The sequence below is a fragment of the Sorex araneus genome, chromosome 1 (genome assembly GCF_027595985.1).
Source record: "Sorex araneus isolate mSorAra2 chromosome 1, mSorAra2.pri, whole genome shotgun sequence".
Classification (NCBI taxonomy): domain Eukaryota; kingdom Metazoa; phylum Chordata; class Mammalia; order Eulipotyphla; family Soricidae; genus Sorex; species Sorex araneus.
This window is the reverse complement of record NC_073302.1, coordinates 439,047,540-439,060,193: the sequence shown is the minus strand read 5'-3', so window position 1 is coordinate 439,060,193 and position 12,654 is coordinate 439,047,540. Positions and strand designations below refer to the sequence as shown.

Below are 12,654 nucleotides of genomic sequence, written 5' to 3'. Positions count from 1 at the left end.
GTATAAATATCCCGCCATCTATTTCGGGGGAAGTTCTTCGAAGCTTTCTGTAGGAGATCCTTCTGTCTAAGCACCCCGGGCGCCCGGAGGAAGTCCTGGCTCGGGCAGCCGCTGCTCATCCCCTGTCACCCGCAGCTCCCCCCAGACCCCACCTCTGACGGCCCAAGGGCGACATGGTGAGCCCGAGACACAGGAGAAAAAAAGCAAGCGCTGACGGCAATCATCCAGGCTTTCACGAAGGCTCACCTCGTCCGCTCGTCGGAGGAGCCCAGTAATGACCTGCAACGGTGAGAGAAAACGTTACAAAATCATGAACAAATGTGCCGTCATCGTCCTAGAACTCGACCCAGTGTTCACAGCTACCCACCTGCCCGTGCTTTCTACCTACATATGAGAAGATGCGCAGGGAGACGGTTCCGGGCTGCACCTGACCTGGGTTCCATCCCCGGCACCACCCGGCCCCTGAGTGCTGCTGGGTCTAACCCCACCCCCTCCCCGCCTGCTCCAGGGTGGCCCTGGTGGTCCCTGGCACCACAGGGCCCTCACATTGAACAGCACATTGCCTCACTCGTAAGTCTGCTCACAATAAAGATTTCTTACAGATGAATACAATAACCAGGGGAACAGAAGCTACTCTGGTAAAATATACTGGGGCGGGCGGGGGGGAGAGAGAATCGGGGCCACACGGGTAGTACTCAGGGGTCACCCCTGCAGGGCTCAGGAGCACTACATGGTGCTGGGGATCAAACCTGGTCTTTGCAAGGTGGGCACCTCACCCCTGTTCTATCTTTCTGGTCCCCAAGAGAGATTTCAACTAGAATCTTTTACATAAATTATTCTTTTTAAAAGTTTAATATGTATCCTTGTAAAAAGTGAAAAATATCTGAAAAAAATCCCTTTGTCATAATCCCTCCATACCGGATATTGATCATTGTTTCTTCCTTGTGGGCTGGGGCGGATCCCCTCGGTCCCCGTCTATCTGTGCATGTCCACACACACACCCGGGTGACCGGGATGATACGAAACTTACAATCTGTGTCTTTCTTTCTCTCTCTTTCTCCCTTTCTCCCTCTCCCTTTCTCCCTTTCTCCCTCTCCCTCTCTCCCTCTCTCTCTCTCTCTCTCTTTCTTTTTGGTTCGCACCTGGTGATGCTCAGGGCTTAGTCGTGGCTCTGCACTCAGGAATTACTCTTGTAGGTGCTCGGGGGACCATACGGGATGCTGGGAATCAAACCCAGATCAGCCACGTGCAAGGCAAACGCCCTACCTGCTGCGCTATCGCTCCAGTCCCAATCTGTGTCTTTCTTAAAAAGGTTCTGCCATGGAGGCTGGAGGGTGGGAGGGAACCCAGAGTGGGTCATCGTTGGCAGGAAGCCAACACTGGTGGGACTGGTGTGGGAACACTGGGTGCCCTAAACTTTATTCTGGACACCTTTGGAAATCATGGTGCCGAGATTCAAAATTTTACATGAAAAGCAGAACGTTCTGGCAAGCAAAGGCTGCCCCTAACCTCCTCTGCCTCCTCCACCTTGCTGGGCGTCGGGATTCAGCTGGGATGGCATGCGCTCAGGGTTCCGCACGCGTCAGTAGGACGCCGTCTAAAACAATGCCAAGATAGGAGCCTGCGGGGTGCAAAAGCAGCTCACGAAGGTTCACGTAACCGCTGCAGCACACCCGGACCACGCCACACGGCCTCTCTGCTCGCCAACGGAACTGCAAAACGGTGGCACGAGGCCGGCAGACAGGAGGTGCAGTAGGCAGGATGGGGCGGGAGGGCAGCCCTGCTGGGGGCCTGCAGGGCCCAGTCTAGGACGGCAGCTGGCGCCCGCTTTAGGGGGGGCACTCGCTTGCCCACTGGACCCAAGTCAGCCTTAAGGGGGCCGGTTTCATAGTGAAGGCGGATGTGCACACCTGGACAGGCGAAGCACAGAGGCGACGCCGCCTGGGGAACCCGGGGTCTGCCGAGACTCCCCGACAAAAGGGCCCTAAGCTGAGCTGGACCTTCCAAAGGCAAAACCAGACCCACCATCGCTTGGACTCTAAGTGGATCCAACGTCAATTTGGAAAAAAAAAAAAAAAGGAAAGCAAAGAAGGTCTCTTCTACGGTGTGGGGCCTCCACGGAGCGATGCAGTGACAGTGAGGAGAACAGAGAGCCCGCCTGGCCGCAGAGACCGGCCCGGGGCAGGCGGAGCCGGGAGCCACTCGCTTCCACCACGGCCACCACGGGCCGCTGCTCCCGGTCTCCCTTTCCACGCGACGGAAAGACGGCCATACCTCCTGCAGGGTCCCGTCGCCTCCCGCGACGATGATCATGTCTGTGCTCTCCATCAGCTCCAGAAGCTTCTTGGCTTGGCCCTCATAATCTGTCTGGAACACAAAAGGAGCTTGAGGCAAATGCATCATCTCAGAGCCGCGAGGCCAGAGGGTCAGAAGTGCAGGACCGGGCTGGAGCGATAGCACAGCGGGGAGGGTGTTGGCCTTGCACGCGGCCAACCCGGGTTCGATTCCCAGCATCCCATATGGTCCCCTGAGCATCGCCAGGAATAATTCCTGAGTACAGAGCCAGGAGGAACCCCTGTGCATCGCCAGGTGTGACCCAAAAAGCAAAAAAAAAAAAAACAAAGAAAAGAAGTGCAGGATCTTTTCCTTAAGGTCTGACCCCGAATCTTTCCTGAAGTTCTGTAAGACTAACAGACTCGGAGGACTAAATGGTTGGTCGCCAAAGCAATTATGCATCAATTATACGGTGTCAGACTTACGGAATAAAAAAGCACTGGGGAGACCGGTGAATCAGCATCTCCCTTTATTTATTTATTTATTTATTTATTTATTTATTTGTTTGTTTTTGCTTTTTTGGGTCACACCCAGCGATGCTCAAGGGTCACTCCTGGCTCTGCACTCAGGAATTACTCCTGGTGGTGCTCGGGGGACCATACGGGATGCTGGGAATCGAACCTGTGTCGGCCGTGTGCAAGGCAAACGCCCTCCCCGCTGTGTTATCATTCCAACCCCCAGCTTCTTCCTCTCAAAGGAAGGGCCACAGGGCTGGGGAGATAGAACAGGGATTAACGCAGACGTACAAACATGGCAGGCACAGATTCTCCCCAACTCCCCCAACATACACGCACCCCTCTGCCCGTCTGTGGGCACTAACACACCTCCCTGAGTCCAGAGGCGAGTCAGAGAGCTAGCTCCACGTGCTGGGTGCCCGCTGTGCATGCAGGTGGTCTGGGTTCCATCCCCTGGACTGCTGATGCCCTGAGCACCACCAGGAGCGACCCCTGGCCTCAGAGACGGATGCAGTGCTTGACCACCACCAGGAGGGGCCTCGTGGCACAAGGAAGCAAAAAACCCCCAATAGTGTCTTCAGGCATGCTCCGAAACAACACGATTCCCTCTGAGTTCGGGTTCCCTTTCTCCTTCCCTCCCAAACCTCCCAAAGTCTGAAGCTTAACTGTTTAAAATTCCTCGCCAGAGGGACTGGAGGGATAGTCCACTGGCTAGGGTGTTTGCCTTGCCTGCAGCCAACTCCAGCTCGATCCCAGACCCCCAGCATCCCGCATGGTTCCCTGAGCCCCGGCAGGAGTGATTTCTGAGCGCAGAGCCAGGGAGTAACCCCGGAGCACTGCTGGGTGTGACCCAAAGAATAAATACAAATAGGGGCTAGAGTGATAGCATAGCGGGTAGGGCATTTGCCTTGCACGCGGCCGACCCGGGTTCAAATCCCGGCATCCCATATGGTCCCCTGAGCACCGCCAGGAGTAATTCCTGAGCGCAGAGCCAGGAGTAGCCCCTGTGCATTGCCAGGTGTGACCCAAAAGCCAAAAAAAAAAAAAAAAAAAAGAATAAATACAAATAAAATCCCTTAGCAGGGAGAAAATGTCAAATGGTATGTGAACTGCCATGAAACTGATTCCTCACACTTTCAGCTTCAGGAAAAGAACTGTCATTGTTGTTGTTACTGGTTTTCTTGGCCACCTGATGATACTCAGGGCTCACTCCTGGCTCTGTACCCAGAATCTCTCCTGGCTGGGGGACCATATAGGGGGCCAGGGATTGAACCTGGGTCATAGCATGAAAGGCAAATGTCCTACCCACTGTACTATCTCTGCGGCCCTCAGGAAAAGAATTCTCAATAGTACCAACGAGCTATTCCAGAAGACCAGGATCTCACGAGTCTAACGAAAGGAGACAAAGGCAGACTCCCACAGCTGCTCTTCTGGGTGCTGAGGGCCCCAGGGCGCCCCACGCGCTCGTGGTCCCCTCCTCGCTGGGGCAACCTCGGCAGGGGGAGGCCCGGGGTCCGCTCGCCAGCTCAGAGAGGCACTGAGCGAGGCCCACGCCAGGCCCTGCTCACCTTGACGACGGTCACATCCATGCCAGACAGGTGCAAAATCGGGGCGGCATTCTTCTCAAACAGGGACCTGGCTTTGCTGGAGACAGAGGGAAAAATACAAATATCTTAGCATGAGTTGTACAGAGGAAGAATGAGAAGGCCAACCACCTTCGCTAGACCAGTCAATACACAGACTACAGAATGCCTGCTTTTTTTTTCCCCTCCTTTTAAACCAGGGTCAAGAGCAAACTGCAGTCGCTACTGTTTCATGTGAGGGCTCAGGGCTGACTCCTGGCTCTACACTCAGGGATCACTCCTGGCGGTGCTTGGGGGATCATATGGGTGTTGGGGATTGAACCCAGGTAGGCCTCGTGCAAAGCAAGCGCCCTACCCACTGTGCTCTCTCCGGCCCACAATACCCACTTCACTTATACAGGTACAGGAAGGTGGGTGAGAAATGAGTTTCTACAGACTGGATGATGCCCCCATCTCCAGCTTGCCTCACTCCAGGTCAGGGGGAAGGGAAAAGAAGGGGCATCTCCGAACTGGAGCTTTCACAGTACAGACCACCAGCAAAGTGGCAAATCAACAGCTGGCAAAGGGGGTGGAGAGGAGAGAGAGACAGAGAGACAGAGACAGAGAGAGGGAGGGAGGAAGGGAGGAAGGGAAGAAAGGAGAGAGGGAGGGAGAAACGGAGAGGGGGAGGGAGAAATGGAGAGGGGGATGGAGAAAGGGAGAGAGAAGAAGAGAGGGAGAGGGGGAGAGAGAGAAAGGTAGAGAGGGAGAAGGAAAGGGAGAGAGAGAAAGGGAGAGAGGGAGAAGGAAAGGGAGAGAGGGAGGGAGACAGAGAGACAGAGACAGAGAGAGGGAGGGAGGAAGGGAGAGAGGGGGGAGAGAGAAAGGAAGAGAAAGAGGGAGAGAGGAAGAGGGAGAGGGGGAGAGAGAGAAAGGGAGAGAGGGAGAAGGAAAGGGAGAGAGGGAGGGAGGGGGAGGGAGAAATGGAGAGGGGGAGGGAGGGAGAAAGGGAGAGAGAAGAGAGAGAGAGAGGGGGAGAAGGAAAGGGAGAGAGGGAGAGGGAGAAGGAAAGGGAGAGAGGGAGAAGGAAAGGGAGAGAGGGAGGGAGACAGACAGAGAGGGAGGAAGGAAGAGAGGGAGGGAGAGAGAAAGTGAAAGAGGGAGAGAGGAAGAGAGAAAGGGAGAGGGAGAGGGGGAGAGAAAGGGAGAGAGGGAGAAAGGGAGAGAGGAAGAGAGGGAGGGGGCGAACACGCACGCCCCCTGCTGGAGGGGTGGAGAGCCCCCTCTGAGACCCACTGGTCCCACCCCCTCCTGCCTGAGGGCTCAGGATCCCATCTGCAGCCAGAGCGCAGCCACCAGCCAGCGGTGCTGTGCGGGGGTGGGGGGGGGGCAGGTGAGGCGGGCGGGCGGGCCTTTCTGAAGACGCCAACTGTGCCCCCGCCACCCCAAAGGTGCCACGGGCACGTCAGAAGCCGGCCAAGAGCTAAGCCCGCGGCTGGGTGGGCAGTAAGATCACCCAGGCCTCTTGCTGGGGCTGAAGGTCGGGTCCTTTAACCCGGAGACGGGACGGGGCAAGAGGAGCCTAAGCGGGTGGCTGCAGGGGGAAAGCGAGGGCCCGGGGCCGGCACGGCGGGCTCCCACTCCCCACTCCCCGAGTCCGGACGCAGGAACACAACGCACCCGCGAGACGGGCGATGTTTCTTCCAGCAACAGACTTTATAACCATCATTACCAAACCTGTTCATTTACCAAACCATCCCCCCTAAAATAAATAAATAAACAGGAAGACCATCTCCTGCTCTGGGGTCTGCATGCTCACCTTCCTGTGACATCACGTCTCCTTGGGAGAGTGGGAGCCAGTCACCACGTGTTTACTGAGCACCTACTAAGTCCTCTATACCCGCCTAGGAGCAGGAAATCCCGAAGGAAATACACCTGAAACAGACACACGTGCAACAAGAGCACGGGTGTCCACGCACTTATCTAGAGATCAGTGGCTAAAGAGTCCGGGTGGTCCAGGGTACAGAACAACACAGACTGCTTAGTTCCGACTCCGCAGACACGACCTCCTCGGGGAAGACACATGTATATCTGGACGGCAGCCAAAGGTAAATGCCCATCTTTGAACTCAGCACCTCATACGTGCTTGCATGATTTTTAAGAATTTTGGAAGCTAGGGGTATCTCCAGTTCCTGCGTTTTTTAACTTACAATGAAATTCCTAGAGGAAAAAAATAATAATAATAAAGCAAAGTTCTTTTCCACAGAGGCTTACGTTTCTGCTAGGAAAGGGAAAATAATCTAATGTGACTCTAGGATAATCCACAGTTCCGACAAGACCCTGGGGCGCCTGCCCTGTTAGAGCATCTGCTCTGCATGAGTGAACGCCTGCAAAAACTGACGCCCAATGGGGCTGGAGTGATAGCACAGGGGGTAGGGCGTTTGCCTTGCACGCGGCTGACCCGGGTTCAATTCCCAGCATCCCATATGGTCCCCTGAGCACTGCCAGGGGTGATTCCTGAGTGCAGAGCCAGGAGTAACCCCTGTGCATCGCCAGGTATGACCCAAAAAGCAAAAAACTAAAAACAAAACAAAAACCAAAAACTGACGCCCAAGTATTGTGTTATTTGGAGGGGGGACCTGTCCCCAGTTGGCCTGGGGGCACCCACCAGGAATTCTGAGTCAAACAGATCGGTGGCTCGATGCAAGTGGGTCTGCCCAGATGGCCCCGGGCTGGAGAGTAGCCAGGCCACCTCACAGTATTCGGGGCAGCCTATGGTGCTGGGGACCAGACGAGGTCCAACACGTGCTCAGGACGCGCCCAAACTGCTGCACCCTCTCCCAGCTCCCCCAGATCCTTTTAATCCTGGAACCCGGGTCTCCAGGGTAATGTCAGACACACTCAAAGGCACTTGGGCGTATTTAAGCCCCTACGGGAGCATGGCATGAGTCCAAATCAGGTACCACATGGTCCCCCGAGCACCATCAGGAGTCAGCCCGCTCCGGATTAGCCCCCTGAGCACGGTCAGGCGTACCCCACCACCACCGCCGCCAAAAAGGAAGAGAGAAGGAAAGAAAGTGCTTAAGTATTAATTCAGCTTAATTCATTCTCAAGTGAAAAATTAATGACATGGACTTCTGAGAAGGAAATGGCCCGGGGGGGATATCCAGTGCAGTCCACCAGCCCTCGGGAAAGTCAGCAGATTCATCTTAAAAGCATCACATCACTCTGATCAGGACTCCGGTCCAATTCAGCTCTGGAGGCCAAAGCCATAGCAGAGGAACCAGGGGGTGCAGACGGAGGCTGCGAAAAGGAACCGTGTGCACCCCCCCATCCCCACCACACCCCCGCCGGTGGCCCAGAATCAACATGAGACATGCCAGCTGATTTGTCTTCTGCCCAAATACTCCGACTATCACCCCGGACCGGGAAGAACAAAAACGATGCCGTCCAGAATAATCTATGCCCGTCATCTCTCACAGCTATGCAGCCCTCCTCCTAAGGGAGGGGCTCCTGTGTGCCAGGGAGGCTGGCACTGTATCCTCGGACACAACTTCGGGGGAAACCGAGGCACATGTGGAACTGCCGGGGGCCCTCGGCAACCCTAAGAGGCTGAAGAGGCAGGCAGGGAGAAGACGAGGAGCACAGCCCGACACACAGAGCAGATGCGACATTCGTAACCACAATCGGAACCACAACGGACCCGCCGCCCCGCGAGAACCGCCGCTCACGAATTAAAACAGAACCGAGACACACGGAAACCTTCCCACGGACCCCGGGAAGACGGTAAGCACCCGAGGGCCCCCCTGGGCGCGGAAGAGGGAGAGGGAGCCCCTACCCAGCCTCCGCTCTGCTGCTAAGCACAGGGCAGGGACACTCACGCCCCTTCCCCGCTCAGCCCAACACTGCTGGTTCCCGCTCAGCGCCCAGGCCCGGGGGTCGGGCGGCCAGGAAGGGGAGCGCGTCCGTCCGGGGAGGCCGAGGCTGGGCCAGCCCTCTCCCTCTGCGCTGACTCACTGGCGGCGAACGGGCGGGCCCCTGACATCACCCAGGAAGGAAGCATCGGGCCCGGAGTGGCGGACCGCACAGCACTGCCCTCTCGGGGGCAGGGTGACAAGCCCCAGGTGGGCACTGTCCCCTAGCACCGGGGGACATCCTGACACCGCAGGGATGGGACCCCGTGGGCCCCAGGGGAGACCCCACGCAGTGTGTGAGCCCCACTGCAGGGGCAGGGCAACGAACAACACGCGGACGTCGAGGCCTTCCTCACGCCTGCGAGGGCTGCCCTGGGGACCGGACATCTCTGAAAGGGAAGCGAGGACGACAGTCCCTCCTGGGCGCCACACACAAAAGATGGACGAGCAGGGGCGACTGTGTCACTCACCCTAGGAGGAGGGGTGAGAGAGCACCTGAGCTAAACTAAACCCACCCCTACTCGCAGCAACCCCCAGCTTCCCACACGCGCGCGCAAAGTAATTACTCTTTAGCGCATTATTTATTAATGCTAAATACAGTTATTTATTAAAGCCCTTATGTAATTTTAAGCCAGTACTACATAATTAAATAGCTACAAGATAAATTATGAATTGTGTATCAGGGCAGAGCCAACATGACAAAAATAATGCAATTAAATGGGGGAGAAAACACTTTCAGGAAGGATGCTGGCAAGTTTCGCGGGGGCGGGGAGGGGGTGCTGGCTCCTTTCTAGAAGCGAGCACAGGGCCTGCCTAGTTAAGCGGGGAGATGACGTCAGCAGAGATGCTCCCTCACTGTGCTCTTAGAGTCTAAGAATCGACCTGTGTTGGGCCGGGGAGTTCAGGGATGACCCCTGCCCCACCCGGGCACCACTGGGCCCCTCAAGCAGGACAATGGCCCAGCAGGGAGGGCACCTGCCTTGAGTGCAGCCAACCTGGGTTTGATTTCTGGCATCCCATAGGGTCCCCAAGCACCGCCAAGAGTAATTCCGGAGTACAGAGCCGGAGGTAACCCCTGAGCATCACCAGGCTGGCCCCAAAACAGAGCAACATAAACCAACCCAGAACATCCACCTGTTAAAATGCTGTTATACTTAAATAGGAAATGTGAGTAGAACCTAAAACTAAAGTTCAAGTACTTGTAAGGGGCGAGAAAGACAGCACAAGGGTTATGGCGCCTGCTTTGCACACGGCCAAACCCGAGCCCCACGCCGTGGGGTTCTCTGAGCACAGAGTTAGGAGCAGCCCCAGAGTGCCCACGGGGTGTGGCCCCCCACACAAACACAGAGCACACACAGGAAACGTGGCGGGAAGGAAGAACTCAGCGCGGCAAGTCCGAGCTTCAAAACCTGGGGAGACGTATGTCCCTTTGTTGGATGAACAAGTCCCTACGTCAGCAGTCCCCTGGGTCCCTGGAGGAGAGGGCTGTGGGGGGGGGGGCGAGCAGACGAGGCTTTGGCTCTCGTCTTCCGGTCAGCTGCTGACCCGATTTCGGCAACTGCTGACAATCAAATGGAAACAACACCAGAACACGGCATGTGGCGTCCCGGGGACGTCACACACACCATAAAGGTCCTAACTCCTTACGGCGATTGTAGAGGATAAAAGCATTCCTCTTCCCCTTCTGCAGAGGAGTAAACTGAGGTGTAAGGAAGTGTCCCCCATAGCATCACAGAGCAGCCGGACCGAGCCCAGACTGGCCACAGACATCCCGCCCAGCAGTACCAGGGGGCGCCCTGACCGCGCTGTGAGAGCCTGTGGTCAGCGGGCGCGGTGAGTGAGCACTGTGTCGGGAGGGAGGGGAGTGGCTCGGGGGTGGTCCACTGGGCAGTCTGAGGAGCCGACGCAGACGTCGGTTGGTCAGTGCTCAGGCCACACTGAAGTGCGCCCACAAGTCCTCGGGAACTGCTGTAGCGTGGACAGGCCAGGGCGAGCCCCAGCCCCTGCCGGAGGAGGAGGTGGCTCCTGTGTACCTTCTACTCGGCGCCAGCTGGCAGTGACCACAGCCGCGCCCTCCCCGCGCTGGCAGCTGCTGCGGGTTCTCTGGGAAGCTGTTCGTCCTCCCAGGTGACCGCCGGGACCGGGGGAGGGGTGGGGAGGACTCCGCTGCTTCTAAAGAGAGCGTGTCCTGTCCTCTCTGAGGCCAAACCCACGGGAGCCCGAGAAACGACAAGAGCGACTTAGTTCAGGGCCCCGAGCTTGCTCAGGAGGACCCGCCCCACCGCCTACAGGCCGGCCCGGCTCCTCCTTCCTGTTACTGCCTTTACCATCTTGGTATCTTTGATCTAGATCCTCCAGAATCCAGTCTCTGTGTTCAGATCCTCGGGATGAACACCAGCTATTACTTTTTACAAACCCTACCTGTTACTTTTTTGGGGGGGAGAGGAGGAAAGGGGAGATGGGGTGGTGGGGGCCACATCTGGGGGTGTTCAAGTCTGCTCCCAGCTCTGTGCTCAGGGGAGCGTGTGGTACTGGGGATCAAGCCAGGGCCTTACTTAACGCCTGTCCTAGTGACTGTCATTGTTGTGAGGCCGGGGCAATGCCCCAGGGCCGCCAGGCGACCCCCTGCAGAGCTCAGGGCGCTTGTATCCCGGGACCAATCCAGGCCTCGGCCATCTAAGACACGCCCTCTATCAGCCCGCCACATGCCTGGCCCCATGACTTCTGATCATATTTTTATTTATTTTTGCTTATGGCACTTTTGAAAATCTTAATACACTAGAGCACTTTTTAAATATTCACAGTAAAAGCGAGCAGGAAGTAGAGGGTCCTAATATTCCTTCCCTGGTCCCATCTGCATGCACCCACCCGCCCCCATTCCTCATCCTTCCCTAACAAGGACGGCTGCTGGGCTCCAGGACCCTGGACAGGTCATTTCTTGACCAAAGCCCAGCTGCTTTCCGTGCCTTTGGCCTCCTGCCCGGCACCCCTTCCCGCAGACACTCCCTGCCAACAGGGCCCACTACACTGACCCGCAAGGGGCAATCAGGAGGGGGTCCCCGGGGGAGGGCCGTACCCCTGGCGACACCCCCGGGGAGGAGCTCACAGGACACCTTCAGGAAGGACCGGTCCCGAGGCCCCAGTCCCGCGCACACTGGGCCATGCAGAGCCCTGAGACAGAGACTGCCTCCTAGTTCTCCTGCCAGCGGCGGGAGTGAAGCCCCCCAGGGCCTGCCCCGCCACGGAGGGTGCCGCCACGCAGAGGCGACTTGCTCAAGAGTTCTGGAACGAGTTCAGCCCAATTGGACACAGTCAGCTTGTGAGAGAGAGCACAGCGGGGAGGGCGCCTGCCTTGCCCACAGCTGACCTGACAGCTGACTAGGGCGCCATCCCCGGCATCCCATATGGCCCCCGAGCCTTCTAGGAGTGACCCCTAGTGCAGAGCCAGGGCTGGCCGTGCACTACCAGGAGAGAAAGAGAGAGAAAGAGAGAGAGAGAGAGAGAGAGAGAGAGAGAGAGAGAGAGAGAGAGAGAGAGAGAGAGAGAGAGAGAGTGTGTGTGTGAGAGAGAGAGAGTGTGTATCTGTGTGTGAGAGAGTGTGAGAGATAGTGTGTATCTGTGTATGTGTCTGTGTGTGTGAGAGTGTGAGAGAGTGTCTATGTGAGAGAGAGAGTGGGTGTGAGAAAGAGAGTTGTGTGAGCAAGAGAAGAGACTATGTGTGTGTGTGTGAGAGAGAGAGAGAGAGAGAGAAACAGAGAGACAGAGAGAGAGAGACAGAGAGAGCGAGCTAGTTTTACCTCACTATCTTTCTGGGCTGTCAGAGGATTCTGTATCCCTGGCAGAGAACTATTGTGTGTGTGTTTGTGTGTGTGTTGTATGTGTTTGAAGTGTGAGTTGTGTCTCACTAACTGCTCTTTCGGGGCCGCCAGGCATCCTGTCTCCAGAGGAGGACTGGGCGGCTGCTTCCAGCTCCCACAGTGCCACCAGCTGCCTGCGGTTCCGACCTTTCCCCCCCTTGGAAACCAGAGCCCGAGGCCGTGAGACGGAGCTACCCTCTGCAGGCCGCGGGGTTGAGGAAGACGGTGGCTTTCTTCACTTGCGCATGGGGAGGAATGAGCTGGTTGCCAAACACCTGAAAGAGCGGAAAGAAAAGTTTCCATTAAGGTCTGTTTATTCCATTAGTGATGACATATATTCATATGTTCTGGGAAAAAAATTTACTTCTAGCAAAAAATGGTATCTACTCTGGGACCAAAAAAAAAAGTCTCTCATGATTTCATATTGATTAAAAGCATCCAAAATTCACAGGCCATTAATGATAACAAGCTGCATTTTGTTCTGTAATCATTGAAGAAAAACCTGATTCAAGTACTGAAATAATTTTCTTTT

General features: G+C 56.3%; 1 protein-coding gene across 2 annotated transcripts in view; it reads right to left on the bottom strand.

Annotated features, from left to right (window-relative positions):
* AGK (acylglycerol kinase) overlaps positions 1 to 12,654 on the bottom strand; it is a 63,097-nt gene that overhangs the window by 25,743 nt on the left and 24,700 nt on the right. For both annotated transcript variants that reach the window (XM_055123941.1, XM_055123942.1), the window contains exons 4-7: positions 12,318 to 12,397; positions 4,358 to 4,433; positions 2,275 to 2,367; positions 247 to 279 (exon numbers count right to left, since the gene is read on the bottom strand). In XM_055123941.1, the coding sequence (XP_054979916.1) occupies positions 247 to 279; positions 2,275 to 2,367; positions 4,358 to 4,433; positions 12,318 to 12,397 (282 nt within the window). The remainder of the gene's footprint in view (positions 1 to 246; positions 280 to 2,274; positions 2,368 to 4,357; positions 4,434 to 12,317; positions 12,398 to 12,654) is intronic.